This window comes from Andrographis paniculata, unplaced genomic scaffold (genome assembly GCF_009805555.1).
Source record: "Andrographis paniculata isolate CXL003 unplaced genomic scaffold, ASM980555v1 Contig78END, whole genome shotgun sequence".
Taxonomy (NCBI): Eukaryota; Viridiplantae; Streptophyta; class Magnoliopsida; order Lamiales; family Acanthaceae; genus Andrographis; species Andrographis paniculata.
Genome location: NW_026137615.1, coordinates 3,533,318 through 3,557,267, shown reverse-complemented (window position 1 = coordinate 3,557,267; position 23,950 = coordinate 3,533,318). Strand labels below are relative to the sequence as shown.

General features: G+C 29.8%; 6 protein-coding genes across 11 annotated transcripts in view; 4 read left to right on the top strand and 2 right to left on the bottom strand.

The window, feature by feature from the left end:
* Window positions 1-1,471: 1,471 nt before the first annotated feature.
* LOC127239821 (membrin-11-like) overlaps window positions 1,472-23,950 on the top strand; it is an 85,657-nt gene continuing 63,178 nt past the window's right edge. The window contains exons 1-5 of one of the 3 annotated variants that reach the window (XM_051258162.1): window positions 1,472-1,819; window positions 3,310-3,430; window positions 3,524-3,670; window positions 4,822-5,024; window positions 8,840-8,854. In XM_051258162.1, coding sequence (XP_051114119.1) covers window positions 1,533-1,819; window positions 3,310-3,430; window positions 3,524-3,670; window positions 4,822-4,983 — 717 coding nt within the window. In that variant the 5' untranslated portion in view covers window positions 1,472-1,532 and the 3' untranslated portion in view covers window positions 4,984-5,024; window positions 8,840-8,854. Of the gene's footprint in view, window positions 1,820-3,309; window positions 3,431-3,523; window positions 3,671-4,821; window positions 5,349-8,839; window positions 8,855-23,950 lie in introns of those variants that run through there. The other 2 variants (XM_051258163.1, XM_051258161.1) reach the window with 2 other exon arrangements.
* Window positions 6,100-7,859, bottom strand: LOC127239824 (uncharacterized). Its single transcript, XM_051258167.1, has 4 exons — window positions 7,371-7,859; window positions 7,042-7,131; window positions 6,809-6,870; window positions 6,100-6,372 (listed from the first exon to the last, which is right to left on the bottom strand). The coding sequence occupies exons 1-4, from the start codon at window positions 7,689-7,691 to the stop codon at window positions 6,258-6,260; spliced, it is 588 nt and encodes a 195-aa protein (XP_051114124.1). The 5' UTR covers window positions 7,692-7,859; the 3' UTR covers window positions 6,100-6,257.
* On the bottom strand, window positions 7,701-9,413 carry LOC127239822 (uncharacterized). The gene is made up of 4 exons (XM_051258165.1): window positions 8,973-9,413; window positions 8,332-8,396; window positions 8,204-8,241; window positions 7,701-8,089 (listed from the first exon to the last, which is right to left on the bottom strand). The coding sequence occupies exons 1-4, from the start codon at window positions 9,225-9,227 to the stop codon at window positions 7,863-7,865; spliced, it is 585 nt and encodes a 194-aa protein (XP_051114122.1). The 5' UTR covers window positions 9,228-9,413; the 3' UTR covers window positions 7,701-7,862.
* On the top strand, window positions 9,685-22,071 carry LOC127239817 (60S ribosomal protein L7-2-like). 3 transcript variants are annotated; one of them, XM_051258157.1, is made up of 8 exons: window positions 9,726-9,796; window positions 10,474-10,495; window positions 20,260-20,424; window positions 20,541-20,638; window positions 20,724-20,781; window positions 20,867-20,946; window positions 21,038-21,140; window positions 21,656-22,071. In XM_051258157.1, exons 2-8 carry the CDS (start codon window positions 10,478-10,480, stop codon window positions 21,869-21,871), a joined length of 738 nt encoding a protein of 245 aa, XP_051114114.1. In that variant the 5' UTR covers window positions 9,726-9,796; window positions 10,474-10,477; the 3' UTR covers window positions 21,872-22,071. The 3 variants fall into 3 exon arrangements, with proteins under 3 accessions (XP_051114112.1, XP_051114114.1, XP_051114113.1); XM_051258155.1 differs by lacking the exon at window positions 10,474-10,495 and having other exon boundaries at window positions 9,685-9,796; window positions 20,238-20,424; XM_051258156.1 differs by lacking the exons at window positions 9,726-9,796; window positions 10,474-10,495 and adding an exon at window positions 19,428-19,533 and having other exon boundaries at window positions 20,238-20,424.
* The window catches only part of LOC127239816 (60S ribosomal protein L7-2-like), an 80,596-nt gene continuing 66,356 nt past the window's right edge, over window positions 9,711-23,950 (top strand). Inside the window, exon 1 of one of the 2 annotated variants that reach the window (XM_051258153.1) lies at window positions 9,711-9,796. The gene's annotated coding sequence lies outside the window, so the exon portion shown is untranslated. Of the gene's footprint in view, window positions 9,797-19,445; window positions 19,534-23,950 lie in introns of those variants that run through there. The other variant, XM_051258154.1, reaches the window with a different exon arrangement.
* Window positions 17,980-23,950, top strand: part of LOC127239813 (60S ribosomal protein L7-2-like) — an 81,727-nt gene continuing 75,756 nt past the window's right edge. Inside the window, exon 1 of the mRNA XM_051258146.1 lies at window positions 17,980-18,007. Within this exon, the coding sequence (XP_051114103.1) occupies window positions 17,995-18,007 (13 nt within the window). The 5' untranslated portion in view covers window positions 17,980-17,994. The remainder of the gene's footprint in view (window positions 18,008-23,950) is intronic.

Here is a 23,950-nt window from a genome sequence, read left to right as displayed (position 1 = left end):
ATGCTTAACTAAATATGGTGTACTGAGAAAATATATTTGATTAGATTGGTATTGTGTAAATAATGGTGATTTATGTTTGAAATTGTAATTTTGACGCTTTTCTTATTTGATTTGAGTGTGTGTTTAAATATATTTAAACATATATTTTAATAGAAGGAAGTAAATAATTATTATATTTTATTTTTATAATAAAAAATGTAATTAAAAAATAAATGAATTTAGTAAAAAAAAATTTTTTTATTTTTTATTTTTTTATTAAAGGGTAAATTATATAACACGCCCTTGTATTTTAGTAAAAATGCACAAAACATCTTGTATTTTATTTATTGCGTGAAACCCCTTGTGTTAATGTAAAGTTTGCACGAAACACTCTTCTTGTCCAAAACTGATATTTAGTTCTAAATAAATACCTAAAATATGCAAGTCTTATATACAAATAAAAAACGCAAAATATCTTAAATAATTTTTTGCATTAAATAAATAAATAAATAATTTATTAATCCTTTATTTTATAGTTTTCAGAAACAAATTGTCTGATTTTTATAAAAATTATAAAAATAAATGATTGATCAATTATTTATTTTGTTCAAAAAAATTATTTAAGATATTTTACGTTTTTTATTTGTATAAAATTTATATAATTTAGGTCTTTATCTCGAATCAAATATCAATTTTGGACAATTAGGTTGTTTCATGCAAACTTTCCATTAATACAAAGGGTTTCACATAATAAATAAAACATACAGTATTTTGTGTATTTTTAGAAAAATACAAGGATGTATTATATAATTTATCCTTTATTCAACTACTTCCTTGTAATAAATAAATAGATTGAGAGTTGACAGATAAAGGAATGATTTATATTGAATTATTATTTTTTTAAAAAATAAATATCTATGGTATATTTTGTATAAATATACATTGAAAAGAATATAAAAATTTATAAGAATTGAGCTGTTTGCAAAAATGGTTTGTTTATTATAGTTTGAAATAAATTATTAATTTAAATTTTTATTAAATAATATTTTGATAGAATATTTTGCAAAAAATAATATTACCTACGTCTCATAAAATCAATAATATTTGTTTTTGCACGTAAATTTTTTAATATTAATAATATTATATTGGTTTATAATGAAAATTATTAAAATTGCCTTATTAGATTGTGTGATATAAAAATAATGTAAGAAGTTATAAAAATATTAATTATGTTAGATAGATAGTATAATGATTAAATTAAAAAATAATACTCTTCTTGTTTTAGAACCGTTAAAAATAAAAAATAATATTCTTATGATAAGGAGGATATATTTTATTGAAAAAAAAAATCATAAACAAACAAACAAATTAAAAAACATCATAATGTATTTTTTCTAATAAATATAAACAAACACAGCCTTATAAATTGGGCCGAAGTTGTAATTGGACCAGCCCAAATAGTTGGCTTATTTGATAAGGAAGAAGGCGCGGAATTACATTTCTGTCTTCAGAACTTCGCAAAAAGATCCTCTCTCGGTTTCCGACGGGAGGCGATGGCGGTGGAAAGTGGCGGAGGGGGTTTGTCGGAGTTGTACTCAAGCTCTAAGCGCTTATCTATTAAGATCAGAGATGATTTGGAGAGGCTTGAACGCTTAGAATACACATCGTCGGCGTCGGCGTCGGCGTCTTCGCTCTCATCATCGAGCGCGGTTGTTGGATCTTCCGATGATCAGGGGGCTGCAATTCGAAGAGATTTAAACCAGATCCAGTCCATTTGCGTTGATATGGATCGACTCTGGCGTTCCATCGCATCCAAGCCGCAGCGTGATCTCTGGAAAAGGTAGCGCAACATATGTGTTTGTTTCTAAGTAGTTTTGTTGAATTATATATGTTAGTTTTTCGTTTTACGATCCTTTGCTGGTAACATGGCGAGAATTTGGAACAGCTTCGTTACTTGCTAGCCAATTTTGTGTTCTGATAGATGAATTAATTTGTGAGGGCTCCGGAACTTGTAAAAGTGAACTTGCGAGCTGCTGTTATGTAAAATTTCAATAGATGATAGTCACCATACTTGCTGGCTAATGTTGTGCTATGCTGATGAATTGATTTGTAAGGGTTCCCGAATTGGTAAAGCTGAAATTACGATCTACTGTGTTCAAATTGAATGGATTGCATAATTGTAAAGTAGATGATGCGCTAACAACTGGAAAGTCTGATGAAGCTGCTGATGAATCTTTTTTTTTTTTTTTCTAATTGTTGGAAGACTATATAATACGAACTCGAACTTAATTTATACATTTTTTCTATCAGCTTAAGTTTATAGGAGATCACCATTAAAATGATATTAGAGCAGGAGGTTGTACAAAATGCCCATGTGCAAGGTTCACGTGAGTGGAGTGTTGGAAGAGTAATTAATAATGCATTTTTCTATCGGTTTAAGCTTTTAGGTAAATGATTATTTAACGTTATTAATTTTAATAGTGATATCTTCAGCTAATTGCGAGTTGGTTAAAATGGCTTAGGGTGTGTTTGTTTGTCTTTCAAATGTTTTGGGGTGTATTGGATTTAGATTGGATATTGGATGTGATCTTTTCAATGAAAATAGTTAGTTTGATTTGATCCTTTTTCAGAGGGAAAAAGTATTTTAAAATATAGATTGCATAGTCCGAAAACAAGTTTGAAAAGTGAAAGCACGAACTTGTGTATATCTTTGAACTTCTGGTTGTCTAGTTCTCCTTGTTTTGTAGGAACTGTGGAAGTTATCTCATTCACATTGCTACTAAATCTTAATTAGTGCAACAAAGTAAGCATTCCCCGAGTATAAAATGTTTAGAACTGACGAAGGTTATCCTTTTAGGACGAGATGTTTAGATTCATCCTATATTAGTTTGATATCTTTCGTAGTTCTTCTGGATTGAAGAAATACATCACTTGATAAATTGTAATTTGACTCAAGCTGTCTTTCTGTTTACGGAAAGTTCAACCACAATCAGGATGAAAGTGAGCTTTAAGTAGATTCTTTAGTTGATGTGATTTATATAACGATCATGATTGTGAAAAATATTCCATCTGATTAAATAATAGTAACCAAGCATATCCTAAGAGAATTTTTGTTGATACTGATTTATTTATTTTAAATTTTTAATAATGGCGTGGAATCTTGCATTTGAAGAATAAGAAGCTGGTGCTTCTGTTCTTACATCTTCCTAATGAAATCATTACACAATTCCTTTATAAGCTTAAAACATGTTCCCGATCTTCTCAGTCAGTATGCGTGCTCTTACATTTCATTTTCTTATTATGGATTTGGGTATAATTTCGTTCTTACAGAAAAATAGAACAAGTTAGCGAGGAGGCTGATTCATTTAGAGCAAGTCTGGACAAATACCAATTAAGGCAACAGAAACGAATACAAGAAGCACAAGAGAGAGCAGAATTACTTGGAAGAGCTGTACTTTCCTTTTCTTGATTTGAAGCCATTTGTCTTTGCTCTCCTTGTTTAAGTCGAGCCATTTGTTTGATGCCGACTTTTCTTTTGTTCCAGAGTGGGGATTCACATGTTCTGAGAATTTTTGACGACGAGGCACAGGCAGTGGAATCAGTCCGCAGATCATCCAGGGTACTAGAAGAGTCTTTTGCAACTGGAGTTGCGATACTTAACAAGTATAGCGAGCAACGAGATCACTTAAAGGTAACCATTCCAAAGCACCGATTGCGTACTCAATTAAGTATTGAAACACAATTACATATGTGAAATATTTCCATAATATTGTCATCGTGTCTTTTCAAGTTTTAACCATAGAAAGTGCATGAAAAATTAGGTTTCGTGATCTTGATTTCGGTTCAACTTGCGCATTAACGAATTACCTTAGAGCTTCTAATCTAATTAGTTCACTAGCAAGTCCGGGATATGGTTGAATGGAGTTAAATTGCCTTCCTTTAGGTATTTGTTAGCATCTACTATTATTATTTTCATAAGTGCAAGCTGACCTTTTATATCAGCCCTCTCTAAGAACCAAACTGAGTCTATAATGATCTAGGGTATGTTGTTTGTGTCGTAAACTCGAAACATTTTGAACAAAAATAAGGCGTCAAATGTAATGTTTTAAATGGATAATAGAGTTTAGGCATCCGATGTGATTCTTTTAAGTGCAAGATTTTTTTTTGCCCTCTAGATTGCATAGTGCAAAACATAAGACCGAAAATATAATAAACACTTGTTTGTGGGTTTGGATTTTTAGGTTAGGATTTTTTAATAGTAAAAAATTGAATTTGAATAGCTATTTGATGCAATATAAATAGATGTTGATATGATGTTTTGAATATAAAATAAATTTGTAGTATAATATAAAAAAAGAAAAATAATTATTTGATTTGATATTTTTAGAGGAAAAAAGAAAATTTGACAAAAGAGCACAGCCCTTAGGTACTGTAAGTTGAATTTCTGGGTTTTGAATAGTAAAAATTTTAAGTCGAATGTGATATAAGTAGATGTTTATATGGTAGTTTGAATGTAGTATTTATTTTTAATTTAATATAAAAAAATACTTGTTTTATTTGATGTTTTTTAAGGGAATTTTTTTATTTATTGAATACTAATGTTTGAGTTGCAAACCACAAACAAATTGAGCCCTATATATTGATTGTTAATTTATACACAAGATAAGACGCTTCTGGGTTTCTAGTTCCTTCTATACATCTGGTTATGATTTATTTTAATCAATTGGTGTAAGTTCGAAATGAATGAAAAAATTGGAAAAATTCATGTATCCCATCCGCGAAAAGATTATATGTTTTCCTAAATGTTCATTTTTGTTATTATGGTTTCTTCCATTGATGCAGAGAGCTCAAAGGAAAGCCCTGGATGTTGTCAACACTTTAGGGCTTTCAAACTCACTGCTGAAGCTCATCGAGAGGCGCAGCCGTGTTGACAAATGGATCAAATATGCCGGCATGGTTTTAACAATCGTCATCCTCATTGTTTTCTGGAGGTGGACGAGATAAAAAAAAAGGCCGAGCTGGACTTCCCTTCGACCTTCCACCAGGTACACCTGAAATATTTGTTTTACTAATTTCTTTTTTGGCATTTTGCTAGGAAAAAGAAATGAGAATAGAAATTTGTACACTTGAAAAATTGGGTGGGAATGTTAGAAGGCTCTAGGGATTTTTTGTTAAGATTTTCTTGAAATGCATCTTTGTGTTAAGAGTGCATGATTTGAAAGATACGAAGATCCTGATAGGCCTGTAGACATATGGTGGTTTAATTTGATGTAACGACTCGATAAAAAAAAAATTGAATGTGAATTGTTGTGTTGTTTAATTTGATGTAATGCTTTGAATGTAAAATAAAATAGTAGATATTTGATGTAGATTTGCCTAAATAGTTGAGTTGTCGGTTTTGATTTGCCGATCTTCTTAGTTATGGTTTTGGCCTTCGTTTGAATGATTTCGGTTCAAAATAGCTAGGTTTGTTTCTTATATTTTTGGTTTAATATGAATAGATTTGCCTATGTTATTTGAAGTTTTTTTTTTTTTTTTTTTTTTTTGGAGATGATGTTAATAAAATCATACGTTACAAAATAATTAATAAATTACCATCGGATTTAGAAACTTTTACCCGTGCATGGTTATATGTTTCTTCAATAGTTTTGAAGATAAAATAAATAAATAAATAAATAAGTCTTATATATAGAGTTTTAAAAAATAAATAATTTTTTTTTCATTTGTTAAATTTATTTTTATTTTACTTTTATTTTAATTTATTTTATTACTAATTTTGGCAAAAATTAACAAATCAATATTTAATTTTTTTTTTTCATTTACTTTAATCTCTAAGTATGTTTTCAAAAATATTTTAACAATCTATTATTTACCAAATTAAAGTGGATTAATTTTAATGAATCGGACATAATATTAAAAAGTGAAATAAAATAAGCAAAGATTCTGTTTCGCTACCCGAAAGTGCATACATGACCTCATGGGCTACAAATACAAATTCAACTGATATACCAACAGATCATCTCTTACTATACTTAAATATTTCAAACCAAACTTCCATTGCAAAATTACTATTTAAATAAATTCAAATACAAATCACAAAGCCAAAGAAAGAAGCAAGGCTGAGGAAACCAACCATTACGATATAAATAATAATTTGACAATTTATGGTTTTAAACAAGTAAAAATCACACACATCTTTGTTTCAATTATCACCATAATTCACTACAAAATTGCAACAAGATTTGATCATAATCACCTCGAAGGAAGCCATCCTTGCCTCAGTCTTCCTCCTCCTCCTCCGAATAATTGAACTTTATCGAATGCGATTGCAGGTCGATTTGTCCTCCTCTATAGCTACCGCGCTTTTTCTTGGTTTTCTCATGCCGGAAATCCCTGCATACAACGGGGAACCAAACATAGATGTATAAAATGTACCCAAAGAAGCTAATAGATGCAACTCTAAGAATGGAAATGGATATATCGATCGAGAACAAAGTCAACAATATATTATATACTAAATCCAAAGTCAATCATTCAGCACAAAACATCGTCTCTTATATATCATTTTGTAATGTTTTCAAGCTATACAATTTATGGTAAAATATTATATCATTTTGTAATGTTTTCAAGCTATGCAATTTATGGAAAAATATTATGTTCTACCAAAAAGACCGTAACATCTAATGTCTATTTTTTCATTTATAATATAACATCGAGAAATCTATTTCTCATTCAAATATGTCAAATCCAAAACATCAAACACACTATGGGTGCAAACTTTACAAAGCTATAAAGAAAGCTAATGTTTGGAAATCATGAAGAAACACACCTTCCTTTGACTTGTCCGAGAACTTCTTGCGCTTTTGCACCATAACCGATCTCCGCACCATCCTGCAATAAGCAAAACAATTGAGAAGATTAAAATTGTCGGAACATTAGTGAAGGTATTCAATCAATTTAATGTTAGAAAAGCATTTACTTCAAGATACATACATACATATATATATATATTGTAGCAAACATGATTTAAGCAAAAAGTAAAGCAAGGAAAGCCGAACCTACCTTTGCCCAGTAAGAATTATCTTGAAGCCTCTCATCAGCAAATTTTACTTCATCGATTTTGACTCTTTGAAAGGCATTTACTGATTTTGGCTGCAAAAGAACAGAAATCATTTTTGTCAATATCTTCTGCGAATCCAACTCAATGAAATCATGATTCGAAGATAATAAAAGCAACAAAATGACAGAAAGAAAACAATTATTTGCCTACTGAAAGAAAATCACATCTAGGTAGGTATTGAATCGTAATAGTTGCATATTAGTTAGTAACTTAGTAGAGGTCGTAAATGCGAGAGATGTTAAAACCATTAAGCAGGGAGATAAGAAGGCACCTCGTCAGAATCCTTGCGCTGTTTCTTTGCAGATTTTGACTCACTTTTATCGACTCCCTTATTATTAAGAGTAGCTTCAGCACTTCCATTGGTTCCTTTATCAGAAATATCCCGGGCAGCCCCTTGATGAGTTTCCTTCTCTTTGCCTTCCTCTGTACCAGGAAGATTCTTAGGCTTCGATTCCTCTACTCCTCCGTCTTGAATAACCTGATTTTCTTTTTCCTCGGAATCTTTTCTTTTCCTTTTCTTAGAAGATTTCTCAGAGTCTCTAACTCCATTCTCCTCCGCCTTTGAATCCTCATTCTTTGTTTCAGCCACCATGTCAGTCTGCTTTCTACCCGAACCTAATGATTCTGATGTTAAATTGTCTTTCTTTTTCTTTTTCTCTTTCTGTTTCCTAGCCGATTGGTCCACCGTATCACGATCTTTGCTATCATCGGAACCTTTCGCGGGTTTACTTTTTTCGGCATTATTGGCAGTGTTGGTAGCCAATTATGAAGTTAAATTGTCTTTCTTTTTCTTTTTCTCTTTCTTAGTCGATTGATCCACCACATCAAGATCTTTGCAATCATCAGAACCTTTTACGGGTTTACCTTTTTCACCACCATTGGCAATGTCTGTAGCCAATTCTTGGCCCTTGGCCTTTTTCTTCTTCTTCTTCTTACCCTCAATTTCCTCACACTTCCCATTTGCATTGGCTACAGAAACCAACTGTTCTTCTGTAAAAGGCTAAAAGAAAATCATCAAGAGCAAGTGGCTTTCCAAATAAACTGATTATTTACCAATGGAACGAAATTCGGGGGAAAGAATTACAGAACCACACAGAAATTTACCTTGCTTATTGAGTACCACATCTTCAGGTTCGTTACTACTGCAAAATGTGTTGGACAGAATTTCAGAAGTTGTTGTCATAGTTGAAGTACGCAATGAATTTGATATGACACTCTGTTGAATGCCTTACCAGGTCGCTAGATATCTCAGGAAAACCTCACTTAAGTTAACAGCCTTTTCCTTCCAATTGTCGTCCTGAAAAGCATAATAATGTAGTTAACCATTTTACTGCTCTACATAACTTTCACATATATGATTGTGCTACCACAAAGAGTTTCTGCACTCACTACAAGAATGTTAGAGAATAATGTTTCCTTATATTTTTGGTATGTTTTTGCACTAAGAACCAATCATTCTATGGTAAAAAGCTTTTCTTGGCCAAAAACATCATTATAACAACTATTTTCCAATCCAAAAATATCATCCAAAAACACCAAATATATTCCAAAACACAAATAATCACACAGTAAGTTTTCCTTAACAGCAAGAACACCAGTGAAAAAAGTTAAATCTTCTCACAGATTTTATTTTATTTTATTGATATAATTTCTTGCTGATGTTTAAGTCAAAAAACACCTTCAGTAATTGATGAACTTTCATCTTACGTTGATTCAATTCATCTATTTCCACTCCAAAAGGCTAGTTTTCAACTATGCTAAGGGCGAAAAACACCAGTGCAAGAGAAGCAGATAACTATCTACAATTTACGCCAAACCTACTCCCCAGAGACAGCATTAGTATTCCATTCAATGGATCAAAACGAACACAGACCTGAATTTGTGCGGCGTAGAGGAAGCGCTTGAGAACTTTGGAGAAGCCTTTGTTTTCGAGCCATAGAGCAATGGAGCAAATCATAGCATACTCGTCCTCAGCCTTCAATTGCACTGGTTTCTCCTCTTTTTTCGTCGCCATTGATGCGGATACTGACGGATTGGCCCGCCGCTGCTCCAAAAGGATGACCTGACGAGGCTTGAAGGCGACAAACAACGACAGTCGGCTAGGGCTTACGTCACCGCTCCCGCGCATATACCAGATATTGACCACGAGTCTGCGTCGGCGGTGGCGTCGATCAACCTTTCTTCTACCTCAGAGAAGGTTCTCGAATATTTGTAGATGCGCAGAGGCTTTTAGGGTTCTGCTATTTTGCACCTGGATTAGATGTTGTATCTTGTGAAGCAAATGTTGTACCCTTGCTTTCTCGACGCTTTAGGGTTTATGCCTGCAATGAATGTTGTACTTTGTGATTTGAATGTTGTACAGTGTTAATTGGGCTCGTGGCCCATTATTGAAATGGGCCAAAAGGCCCAAAAGGAATAATGGCATCTCCCTATAGTTCTCTGTCTTGCACATAATCAGATGTTGTACCCTTGCTTTCAGGGCGCGTTAGGGTTTAGGCCTGAAGTGAATATTGTACATTCTGTTGTTAATTTTGTACGCTGTTAAGTGGGCTCTTGGCTCCTTATAAATGGGTCCGAATAGGCCCAATAAGAACAATGGTATTTCCTATATTAGGGTTTGCGCCTCCCTTTGTCTGCAGATCTCTCTCTGCAACAAAGAAGAAACCCTAGAAGGTGCTGCGGTTCAAGTTTCAACAGGTAATTTGCTACCCGTTGCTTCGTTTTGTTCGTCGAATTGAGAAGATTTTCTTTCTTCAGAAGATTGTAATCTGATTTTTGATTAATTTTGGTTCATTAGATTGATATTTTATTTTATTTTTGAACATTGCGATACATCGTTGTTTTGAAATCGGTGAAACTACTCTTTCGTAGACTTTATAGTATTGTAGTGCTCTTTGATCGGATGGATTTGGGAAGCTTTGTAGGATCAGATTCAGTGTGTGTATTAAATTAGATGTTATGTACCTGGGAATTATTAACAACAGATTTGCTGCCGTTAAAGCTTACAGTAATTAATTTGCTATCTATATCTTCGTTTTTGTAATTGAAATTGTAGTGTTATTTCTGCTGAAGGAGATTGCAGTGGGATTTTTAGTTCAGATTCATAAGATTGGGATATTTTATTTTTTTTTGGTGGACGTGTGATACGTTCGTTAATTTAAAATTGTTGAAACTTATTGTTTGTATGCCAATGCCGCTAGATCTCCGATCAAATTTGGGAAGCTTTGTTGAATAAGGTTCAATGTGCGAATTGATTTGATGTTCTGTAACCTTGTATCATTAATAGTAAAGCAAATTGTGTGGGCATATCAGATATTTCAGTCCTCAGTCCGTGTAATGATTTCTTATTTTATTTTGATTGATTTATGTGATAGAGAGATGAGCGACAAGGTAAAGGTTGGGATACTCGTTCCCGAGTCAGTCTTGAAGAAACAAAAGCGAAATGAGAAATGGGCCCTTGCAAAGGCGAAAGAACTCGAGGAAGCAAAGAAAAAAAACGCTGAGACTCGCAAGCTAATCTGCAAAAAAGCGAAGGAGTATGCCAAGGAATACGAAGAAAATGTACGGTTGGAATTACCTTATTTTTCGGAATCAATGTGTATTTCTTTGATTTTATTCGTTTTAGATTAAATGTAATTTCTGTGATAATTTTTACTTTTCATCCTTTGAATGTTTAGGAGAGGCAACTGATTCAGCTGAAGCGTGAGGCTCGTTTGAAGGGCGGCTTCTACGTCAGTCCCGAGGCCAAGCTTTTGTTCATCGTTAGAATCCGTGGGTAAGGCATTTCAACTACAATTCATGTAATTGATAACTTTAATATTCTCAAACATACATGATTAAATTATTAAATTACTGTTTTCTCTATCAGTATTAATGCAATGCACCCGCAGACCAAGAAAATTTTGCAGCTTCTGCGACTGAGACAGGTATGAATGCGGCCAATTATTTAGTTTCTGAACCTATTTGTTTGCACACAACATTTATCTAACAAATTGATTTGAACTACTGTAGATTTTCAACGGGGTATTTCTGAAAGTTAACAAAGCTACACTGAACATGCTTCACAGAGTCGAGCCATATGTTACTTATGGGTAAGACATTCTCTCATACCTCTCATATGCCTTAACATTTATTCACGACAAACGTCTGGAAAACCCTCATCATAATTACACAAATTTTCAGATACCCCAACCTTAAGAGCGTCCGAGAGCTGATTTACAAACGAGGCTATGGGAAAGTGAACAAGCAGCGGATTGCCTTGACAGACAACTCTATCATCGAGCAGGTACCTTGTGTGTTTCTTTTGAGTTTTTGTTTATGTTGTGTTTGTGTGGGGTTTTGGATTTATATTTTGAATTAAAATAGTTATTTGACTTGATATAACCAAGTGATGATTTGATGCTTTTACGTAGAGTTTTTTTTAATTATTATTATAATATAAAGATAAAAACAAGTATTTGATTTAATGGTTTTGGAAGAAAGAATTCGATCCAAACAACCACAACCTTAGGTTGTGTTCTTTTGTGGGTTTTACAACGTATTTTTATTATTTAGACTCTTTTTTTTTTTCTAAAAATATCAAATCAAATAATTATTTTTATTTTTTTTTTATATTATAGTACAAATAAACACACCCCTGACTTTCTTTGAAAACAAAAACTTTTCTTTTTCTCTCAAAATACAAATCATTACATCCTTGTTAACTCAATGTCTTCTTACGCCGCCTTGTTTGCAAAATCTACTGTTTCTTGATGGGCCCAGCCGTCTTAAATTGCTTTATTTCGGTTTTTTTGATAGACATTGGGTAAGACGGGAATAATTTGCGTGGAAGATCTCATCCACGAGATCATGACGGTGGGGCCCCACTTCAAGGAAGCGAACAACTTTTTGTGGCCATTCCAGCTGAAGGCACCCCTGGGCGGGTTGAAGAAGAAAAGGAACCATTACGTTGAAGGCGGTGATGCTGGTAACCGCGAGGATTACATTAACGAACTCATTAGGAGGATGAATTAAATAAGCTTTATCGCAACTTTGCTTTTGCTGCATTAAATGGAATTTTCGATCTGCTTCTTCAAGACTTATTTAGTCGAAAACTTTGCATTTTGGGCTTCTCTTGTTGACATTCTGGTTAATTAGTACTATGATTTGGCATGCAATTAATGTTTAGTTTTGTCAAGAATTGAGTTTGTGATATGCTGAAATTAGATTTGACTTATATTTTTGTCATGTTCACCTCTTGTTTGAATGTTCATTTGTGTCCATTTTTTCATTAACGTAGGCACCTTACTAAGGTAAAAATATGTTTGCGTTGCTTGGTAGGATAGTAAAAAAATACACTATCATTTAAATTTATGCTTTTTTTTTTTTTTTTTTGTTTCGGTAAAAAAAAAAATGTTTTGGCTTTTTAGTAAAATATCATTTTTTTTTCTTTACTATAAAAGAATACTCTTTGTATTTTTATTTACTTTTTTTTAAAATTTGTACTCTTAAATGAGTGTAAATTTTGCTGATGAGCATTCGGATTTTCGGTTTGAATTTTGTTAAATTCGAACAGATCTGAAAATCCTAAATTTTTGAAAAAATTGATCCGAATCGAAATCCGTAATTCGAACTGAAAAATTCGAAACAAATTGAAAATTTTGAAATTCTAAATATTTTTATTATTTTTTTTAAATTTTTAAATTTCTTTTATATTTAATATTATAATATATAAAAATTAAATATATTAAAATATAATTAATAAATTTGAGTTTTTATAATAAAAATATAATATTTTTAAATAAAATATTAAATTTGTATAATAAAAAAATATATTAAAATTTTATATTTCAGATTTCGGATTGGTTCGGATTTTAAGTAAACCGATTCGATCATAAAATTCAAAATTTGTTAAAAATTCAATTCTATCAAATCCTAGATGAAATTTTAAATTTTAATTTGGTTCCGATTAGATTTTTGGGATTTCGGATATTTTTAAGTAAGAAAACAGAAGTTGTGGGGGTAATTTAGGAAATTTATTAGTGAAAGTGTTTAATTGATGGTATATGTTTGATTTATCAACAGTGGTAATTGTTATTATGAAAAAAGTAAGTATTACTTGGTGTTTGTTATTTATTTAGGTTGTGTTGTTTTAGATTTTACTATATATTTTTATTATTCAGATTTTTATTTTTTTTTTAAGGTATTACATCAAATAATTATTTTATATATATATTTATACTATAAAAATTTATTTTACATTTTAAATATCATATAAATTTTTATTTTATATTATATCAAACAACTATTTAAATTCAATTTTTTATTATTAAAAAATTCAGACTAAAAAAATTAAAACCCACAAACAAACACACCATATTGTATTTATAGTATTATTCTCCAGAGTGTGTTTTGTTTGGAGGATTTGTTAAAACTTAAACTATTAATTAAATTTTTTTCTCAAAAATATCAAATCAAAATATAAAATCATACAACTATTCAAACCATAAGTAGATGCTGAATAAATCATATCTATCTAATATTGTAATTAATGAAGGATAATTTAGTTTATTACAATTTTCAACTTACAATCCACTCTTATACTCCATCCGTCCCAAAACTATGATTTTATTTGAGTTGGGTACGATATGTAAAATGTATTCATATTATATTGATAGTCGATAAAAAAATATGAATAAAAGACTTTTTTTGTCCTTGTGAGTGTATTAGTATAAAAAGTAGTGATATTTGTATAATAATAAAAAAGTAAGAATGTATTAGTATAAAAAGTAGTGATATTTGTATAATAATAATAAAAAAGTAAGAATGTATTAGTATAAAAAATAGTGATATTTGTCTAGTAATAATAAAAAAGTAAGAATAATTTTACGGTGATATAAGTATTTATGAAAATAAGGCTATTGTTTTGGGACGGACAAAAATATAAACAAAACTATTGTATTGGGACTTATGAGTATTATTTTGCACAAATAAATGATTTTTTACATAACATAGTTTAATTCCACCCGACAGAGAGAGATCTTTGATAAATAAGTACTCCCTTTTGACATCTTTTGTTGTGGAAAATAATGTGCCAATTATTTTTATTTTTGTTGGCCGTTTTACATATTTTGTTTTCTTATTTTTAAAAATATTAATTATTAATTTTAGTTATATTTTAAATTTTATAATTTATAATTTATTATATTAATTAAATTATTTTATTATTTTATTTAAATTTTTGTGTTTACTGTACAACATGGAGACTTTAAGGTGTGTTTGTTTGGAGGTTTGGATTTTAAATTGGAATTTGAATAGTAAAAATTTTGAATTTGAATAGTTGTATGATGTAATATAAATAGGTGTTGATGTGATGTTTTGAATGTAAAATTGATTTTTAGTATAATATAAAAAATGAAAAAGAGGTGTTTGATTTGATGTTTTTGGGGGAAAAAAATTGGATGAATAGTAGAAAAAAAAAATTCAATCCCTCAAACAAACACACCCTAAATGAATATTATATTACCTTCTCCATCCACGAACTAATGTCCTACTTTTTTATTTTGGACATTAAAAAACTATTGTCATATTTCATTTTTTAAACACAAATTTTATTTTTTTATCCTTAATTTATTTATTACTTTTAATTTTTCCTGTACAATTAAGGACATATTTGTTAATTCATAACAAAAAAAAGACGATTACTTAAAAAATTTATGCAAATATTCTTTAGGATAGTAGAAATTAGAAATTAGACTGAGAGTATTTTTTGGAGATTGGATTTTAAATACACTATTCATCCTATTTTTTCCCCCAAAAAATATCAAATCAAACACTTATTTTTTATTTTTATATAATACTAAAAATTAATTTTACATTCAAAACATCACATCAATCCCTATTTATATCATATCATACAACTATTCAAATCCCAACTCAAAATTCAAAACCCCCGACAAAACAAGTAAATTGTGTAAATTCAACTGAATCTCATTACTTTAGCTCGCGGTCGTGATTGACTGCGGCCTTCTTTCAAACGTGCTCTCTCACTTTTATTTAGGTGTTTTTGTTTAGGGTTTGGATTTTGAGTTGGGATTTGAATAGTAAAATTTTAAATTTGAATAGTTGTATGATGTGATATAAATAGGTGTTGATACGATGTTTTGAATGTAAAATTGATTTTTAGTATAATATAAAAATAAAAAATAGACATTTGATTTGATGTTTTTGGGGAAAAAAATTGGATGAATAATAGATTTAAAATTCAATCCCTCAAACAAACACACCCTAAACGTACTCTTGTCTTTTTCTAATTATATTGTCTATCTTGATGTTAAAATTATTGCCTCTTCATTCTAACGAAAATATAATTATTTATTTTTTATACGTGAATTTTAATATTTTATAAATAATAATATAATAAATTAAAAGATAAAAAATAACTTATTCTAAAAATCTTTTATTTTATAATGATATTATTTATAATATTTGTAAAAGATAAGAGTATTTAGAGTTTTTTTTTTCCTCAAAATACCTAATATATTTTTCTAAGAAAATTAATATATTATACATATTTATTATTTTTATATTATATAAAAAATTTACTATATCTTACAAAAAAGAAAAAATTCCTATAAACCAAAATACAAAACAAACAAAATTAAAATAACAAAATGATTATATTAGTTGTGGATATAACGAGTTATTATAATTTAAAATATATTTTAGTCTATGAGATGACTATGTTAATTTTTTGTGTATGTATAATCTATTTATAATAAATTATTTTATTTAATCATAATTTTATTATTTATAAATTAACAAATAATAATAAATTTATCATTTTTTTTTTTGTTAATTTTCGTAAATTTTCAATATAATCTTATTTTATTTTATTTATATATTTTACTTTTATATTAAAATTAATTAATACTCTTTTTATTCAGCTAAAATGTATATATTTATCTTTGGTGTGAATTTTAACTAATAATAATATTTTTAATTGAAAATAAAAAATAACAAACTTTCAATTGGACAGAGTGAATACATAATTAAAAATATGTAAAAATATTTTTGTTTGTTTTTTTTTTATAAAAATAATAATATAATGATAAAAATAGAAGTATTTTACAGAAAAAAAAATATTTTTGAAAATAATTACTTTATAATTAGATAATTCAAAATAAATATATATATAATTTGTGAGTGGATAAAAAATAATATAATATTTTTATTAAAATTCGTTTCAACGGATATAAAATTCGTGGACTGATGAAATATTATTTTGACAAAGTATATTTTCCTAAATTTTTTTATATAAATATAATTATTGAAAGAAACGAAAATATCCTTCTAATTATTGTCACTGTGGGACACAAAATTTCGTAATGGCCCACTTTGTTTACTCCACGATTCTCCACAAGTTGCCACGTGTACATTACCCTGAGCCGACTCGGTGCACGTTAGTTCCATCACCGTCGTCGAAGCTTCTCGACCTTTCTACACATCATTCCCCGCGCTTATAAAAACCTCCTGCGCGCGCGCCGCACCTCCAATTCATCAAAAATTCCCAATCTCAGAAAACTGCTGCAGTTACAGAATTACAGCTCGAAATCTATCCTAATTTTATCCGATTGATCAGGAGATTATGTGTTTTCTCGGATGCGCGACGGAGGAGACGGAGATCGGCCGGCGGCAGGCGCCGGGATCCTGCCCGTACTGCGGCGGAAAGGTACAGGCGGTGGACGTCGCCGCGCGGTGGCGGTTTCTGTTCTTCCCTGTCGGATTTAGGTACCGACGGAAATTCTTCTGCGCTCTCTGCTCCAGGCGTCTGCTTCCGTACGATTCGTATGCGTGGTGAATCGGGTGATCGATTGAATTCGAATATGGTAATGGAACTGCCTCATTTATCAACTGTGGATATCGTATTTGTTGCCGATTGAATTTTATATTTTTTTGCTGTTGTTCATTGACGTAGAGGCGTATAGATACGAGTTTTATTTTATTTTTTTAAGGTGCTAGTCTGTTATTGAAAAACTTTTGCTGTATAGACACGAGTTTTGTGTACGAAATTGTATCATTCGTTTTGGGGAATCGGAGGATTGAATTTGTGAATTGTGAGATGAAATTGATGAATTGATTATCGTCTTCTTCAGTTCCAACTTTCATTTCTCTTAGTTTCAGAATATCACTTGTGGAGTTGGATTCTGTGTGTTCTCTCCATGGACTCCGGCGCCGGAATTATCCACGCCGCCGTACAGTCTCCGGTGCACTGTAGTGTGTGTGGATTTGTCCTTATTATGAATAATAGTTTTTTAACAAGTATTTAACTTATTTAAAATATTCATTTAATGACAACAATCAAATGTCAATTTTTCTTAAACAATCTTAAGACTGAATTTTATTTATTACTGTTGTATTGAATTTTTCTTTTAAATATATATGATTACATTCTATATTAAAAAAAAAAAAAAACCCCTAATATATATTGTCAATATAAATATAACACATGTCCATGTACGACGACGCTTTTGCCCCTCCAAAATATCGGCGAGAAACCTAAGAAATCCGGGATCAGCCGAATCGACATTTTCGACCAACACGATGAGCTTTCCGACGCTCCGCAACGCCATTTCGAGCGCGGCCGAGTTCTCGGACACCGTAAACGGGCAATTATTCTTCGGAGCCAAACAAAATAAAAAATCCGAAGAACCGAATACCGCCTTCGCTATTCCGACGGCTAATCTTTGTTTTCCGACAATATCGTTTCCCCGAATTAACATCCACGTATCTTGTCGACGATCGTAACCTTCCATCAATGCGGTCGCTATCGACGGTATCGACTCGATTTGCCACGGAATGCTCTCTCTAAGCGTCCCGACAATATCCTCTTCGATTCGGTTGCAATCGCATTCGCAATGTGTTCCGAGGGTCAGCACTGTATTTGCCGCCTTTTATTTATTAGGACAATGTGAGCCGTACGATGAAGAAATATAGCGACGGCTTCGATTTTCTTCATGAAGTAATATCTTCTGAATTTAGTTACACATGCGTATAAACACATTAAAGGGTCTACAAATTTAACTTCACTTCGTTGGGTTTGTTTGGTTGTGTTTTTTAATTTTATTTGAAATAATGTGTTAGATATGTTATTTTCTTTTTTCAATTAGTATTTGGATGTGATATTTTATACTTTATTAGAAAATTAATATTATATTTTTAATAAAAATTATGCTGATAAATAATATTGATTTGAATTTAAAATAGTAACAAAATAAAACCCATCAATTAAAGGTTTTTACTTATATTTTGAATTTATTTTTCATATTGTTTAGAAACTAAATTACATATTTTTTTTTATTAAAAATCTTAACTGTGTCACAAGTTGATCTATAAAAATCTGATTATCAAAGTGTTTATGTTTAGTTTTAAGTGTTATATATAAAAATAAATAAAAAATATTGGATTTTGAGTTGGGATTTGAATAGTAAAAATTTTGAATTTGAATAGTTGTATGATGTGATATAAATAGGTGTTGATGTGATGTTTAGAATGTAAAATTGATTTTTAGTACAATATAAAAAATAAAAATAGATGTTTGATTTGATATTTTGGGGGAATAAAAATTGATGAACAGTGAAAAAAAAATTCAATCCCTCAAACAAACACACCCTAAATTTATATCATACAATAGTTAATTTAAGGTGTGTTTGTTTGAGGAATTTGTTTGAATTTCTACTCGCGGACACATATGATAATATTTATTGAAAATAATATAATATTCTAAATAGATCTCAATAGATAAATACTAACCGATTCAACTACGCAGACAAATAGAAGAAATTAATCAAAACCACAATTAATGAAGTTAATATATAAATTCTACGTAATGTTAAAATGCTATATATTTTTTTTAAAAGATAAATCAAATAGTCAATTTTTTAACCAAATCATCTATCAATTTTTCTATAAAAGTATTTCAATTCATTGATACACACAATTCAACAATTAGATATAATTATTTCACAAAAAAAAATGTCAAAATTATTATAAATTTATATTAGTTAGATTAATTTAAAATGTAAAATATTTATATTTATATTAATAAAATAAAAATATTAACAAAAATTAATAATTTAAAGTAGATCAAACAGCAACATAACAATTATTTTTTAAAATCAGCACAATAATAAATAAATAAATAAATAAAAGAAAATAACAAACTTTTGAAAAATAATAATTATTATATATATAATTTTATTTTTTATATAACTAATTATTATATAACTTTATTAATCTTTTGAAAAATTGTTAATTTTGTACGTGGGCTCTTGGCTCCTTATAAGTGGGCCCAATGGTATTTCCTATATTAGGGTTTTGCGTCTCCCTTTGTCTGCATATCTCTCTCTGCAACAAAGAAGAAACCCTAGAAGGTGCTGCGGTTCAAGTTTCAACAGGTAATTTGCTACCTGTTGCTTCGTTTTGTTCGTCGAATTGAAAAGATTTTCTTTCTTCAGAAGATTTTAATCGAAAAGATTTTCTTTCTTCAGAAGATTGTAATCTGATTTTGATTAATTTTGGTTCATTAGATTGATATTTTATTTTATTTTTGAACATTGCGATACATCGTTGTTTTGAAATCGGTGAAACTACTCTTTCGTAGACTTTATAGTATTGTAGTGCTCTTTGATCGGATGAATTTGGGAAGCTTTGTAGGATCAGATTCAGTGTGTGTATTAAATTAGATGTTATGTACCTGGGAATTATTAACAACAGATTTGCTGCCGTTAAAGCTTACAGTAATTAATTTGCTATCTATATCTTCGTTTTTGTAATTGAAATTGTAGTGTTATTTCTGCTAAAGGAGATTGCAGTGGGATTTTTTAGTTCAGATTCATAAGATTGGGATATTTTATTTTTTTTGGTGGACGTGTGATACGTTCGTTAATTTAAAATTGTTGAAACTTATTGTTTGTATGCCTTTATTGTATCAAAATGCCGATCAAATTTGGGAAGCTTTGTTGAATAAGGTTCACTGTGCTAATTGATTTGATGTTCTGTAACCTTGTATCATTAATAGTAAAGCAAATTGTGTGGGCATATCAGATATTTCAGTCCGTGTAATGATTTCTTATTTTATTTTGATTGATTTATGTGATAGAGAGATGAGCGACGGGGTAAAGGTTGGGATACTCGTTCCCGAGTCAGTCTTGAAGAAACAAAAGCGAAATGAGGAATGGGCCCTTGCAAAGGCGAAAGAACTCGAGGAAGCAAAGAAGAAAAAAGCTGAGACTCGCAAGCTAATCTGCAAAAAAGCGAAGGAGTATGCCAAGGAATATGAAGAAAATGTACGGTTGGAATTACCTTATTTTTTGGAAACAATGTGTATTTCTTTGATTTTATTCGTTTTAGATTAAATGTAATTTCTTTGATAATTTTTACTTTTCATCCTTTGAATGTTTAGGAGAGGCAACTGATTCAGCTGAAGCGTGAGGCTCGTTTGAAGGGCGGCTTCTACGTCAGTCCCGAGGCCAAGCTTTTGTTCATCATTAGAATCCGTGGGTAAGGCATTTCAACTACAATTCATGTAATTGATAACTTTAATATTCTCAAACATAGATGATTAAATTACTGTTTTCTCTGTCAGTATTAATGCAATGCACCCGCAGACCAAGAAAATTTTGCAGCTTCTGCGACTGAGACAGGTATGAATGCGGCCAATTATTTAGTTTCCGAACCTATTTGTTTGCACACAACATTTATCTAACAAATTGATTTGAATTACTGTAGATTTTCAACGGGGTATTTCTGAAAGTTAACAAAGCTACACTGAACATGCTTCACAGAGTCGAGCCATATGTTACTTATGGGTAAGACATTCTCTCATACCTCTCATATGCCTTAACATTTATTCACGACAAACGTCTGGAAAACCCTCATCATAATTACACAAATTTTCAGATACCCCAACCTTAAGAGCGTCCGAGAACTGATTTACAAACGAGGCTATGGGAAAGTGAACAAGCAGCGGATTGCCTTGACAGACAACTCTATCATCGAGCAGGTACCTTGTGTGTTTCTTTTGAGTTTTTGTTTATGTTGTGTTTGTGTGGGGTTTTGGATTTATATTTTGAATTACAATAGTTATTTGACTTGATATAACCAAGTGATGATTTGATGCTTTTATGTAGAGTTTTTTTTTTTTTTTTTATTATAATATAAAGATAAAAACAAGTATTTGATTTAATGGTTTTGGAAGAAAGAATTCGATCCAAACAACCACAACCTTAGGTTGCGTTCTTTTGTGGGTTTTACAACGTATTTTTATTATTTAGATTCTTTTTTTTTTTTCTCTAAAAATATCAAATCAAACAATTATTTTTATTTTTTTATATTATAGTACAAATCAAACACACCCCTGACTTTCTTTGAAAACAAAAACTTTTCTTTTTCTCTCAAAATAAAAATCATTACATCCTTGTTAACTCAATGTCTTCTTAAGCGGCGTAGTTTGCAAAATCTACTGTTTCTTGATGGGCCCAGCCGTCTTAAATTGCTTTATTTCGATGTTTTTGATAGACATTGGGTAAGACGGGGATAATTTGCGTGGAAGATCTCATCCACGAGATCATGACGGTGGGGCCCCACTTCAAGGAAGCGAACAACTTTTTGTGGCCATTCCAGCTGAAGGCACCCCTGGGCGGGTTGAAGAAGAAGAGGAACCATTACGTCGAAGGCGGTGATGCTGGTAACCGCGAGGATTACATTAACGAACTCATTAGGAGGATGAATTAAGTAAGCTTTATCGCAATTTTGCTTTTGCTGCATTAAATCGAATTTTCGATCTGCTTCTTCAAGACTTATTTAGTCGAAAACTTTGCATTTTGGGCTTCTCTTGTCGTTCGGGTTAATTAGTACTATGATTTGGCATGCAATTAATGTTTAGTTTTGTCAATTATTGAGTTTGTGATATGCTGAAATTGGATTTTGACTTATATTTTTGTCGTGTTCACCTCTTATTTTGAATTTTCATTTGTGTCCATTTTTTCATTAATGTAGGCACTTTACTAAGGTAAAAATATGTTTGTGTTGCTTGGTAGGATAATAAAAAAAATACACTATCATTAAAATTTATGCCTTTTTTTTTTTGCTAAAAAATTGTTCTTGGCTTTTTAGTAAAATATCATTTTTTTTCTGTACTCTGAAAGAATACTTTTTATATTTTTATTTACTTTTCTTAAAATTTGTACTCTTAAATGAGTGTAAATTTTGATGATGGTTAGGGGTGAGCATTCCGATTTGAAAATCCGAAATCTTTGGAAAAATCAATTTGAACCGAAATTCGTACTTCGAACTAAAAAATCCGAACTAAATTAAAATTTTTGAAATTCTAAATATTTATATTATTTTTTTTTTAATTTGTAAATTTTCTTTTATATTAAATATAAAAATTTGAACTAATATTATTTTATAATATTAAATATATATAATATATTAAAATATAATATTTTCTAATAAAATATTAAATATGTATAATAAAAAAATATATTAAAATGTTATATTTCGGATTTCGGATTGGTTCGGATTTTAAGTATATCGATTCGATCATAAAATTCGAAATTTATTAAAAATTCAATCCGATCAAATCCGAGAATCTGAAAAATTTGAATCAAATTTTAAATTTCAATCTGGTTCCGTAGTATTTTGAAGTAAGAAAACAAAAGTTGTGGCGGTAATTTAGGAAATTTATTAGTGAATGTGTTTAATTGATGGTATATGTTTGATTTATCAACAGTGGTAATTGTTATTATGAAAAAAGTAATCATTACTTGGTGTTTGTTATTTATTTAGGTTGTGTTGTTTTAGATTTTCCTATATATTTTTACTATTCAGATTTATTTATTTTTTTAAGGTATTATATCAAATAATTATTTTATATATATATTTATACTATAAATTTATTTTATATTTTAAATATCATATAAATATTTATTTATATTATATCAAACAACTATTTAAATTTAATTTTTTATTATTGAAAAATTCAGACTAAAAAAATTAAAACCAACGAACAAACACACCATATTGTATTTATAGTATTATTCTCCATAGAGTGTGTTTTGTTTGGAGGATTTGTTAAAACTTAAACTATTAATTAAATTTTTTTCTCAAAAATATCAAATCAAAATATAAAATCATACAACTATTCAAACCATAAGTAGATGCTGAATAAATCATATCCATCTAATATATATTTTATTTTTTTTATTTGGATGATGTGAGATGATAAAGTGTAGTATAGAGATTAAGTATAATTAATTATTTCTTATTTTGGAAATATTGCAAGAGTGTTTGGGATATATAAAAAAGAAATGTTGCAGGGTGCTTGGGACAGAGGAAGTATAAATCTTTGCAAATCTTTCGAACAAACACACCCAATATTTGAAATATTTTGAACTTTTATAATTGACTATTGAAAATTATAAAAAAATTATAAATTTTTTTATTTTTATGAATTTTAAATATTTTGTAAATAAATGAATATTATGAAACCACGATCAAACGTATCCATTAATAGATTAATGACTTTGAACTTTATGGGCTTTTAAAGATAATGGTTAACAATAGAAAATTATTCACTGGGCAGTTTGGGCCATTTGCCATATAAATAAATATATAAGAATATTTAAATGAGATTGTTTTAAATAAAATAAATTTTAAATATAAAATATTATATATAAATCATAATTATTTATCCCTTTAATATTTATATATCTTTTATATTTATGTAAATTAAAAAAATATTTGTAATATTAAATAGGTAATATAATTATTAAAAAAATAAATAAATAAATTGTTACCAAATCAAATCAG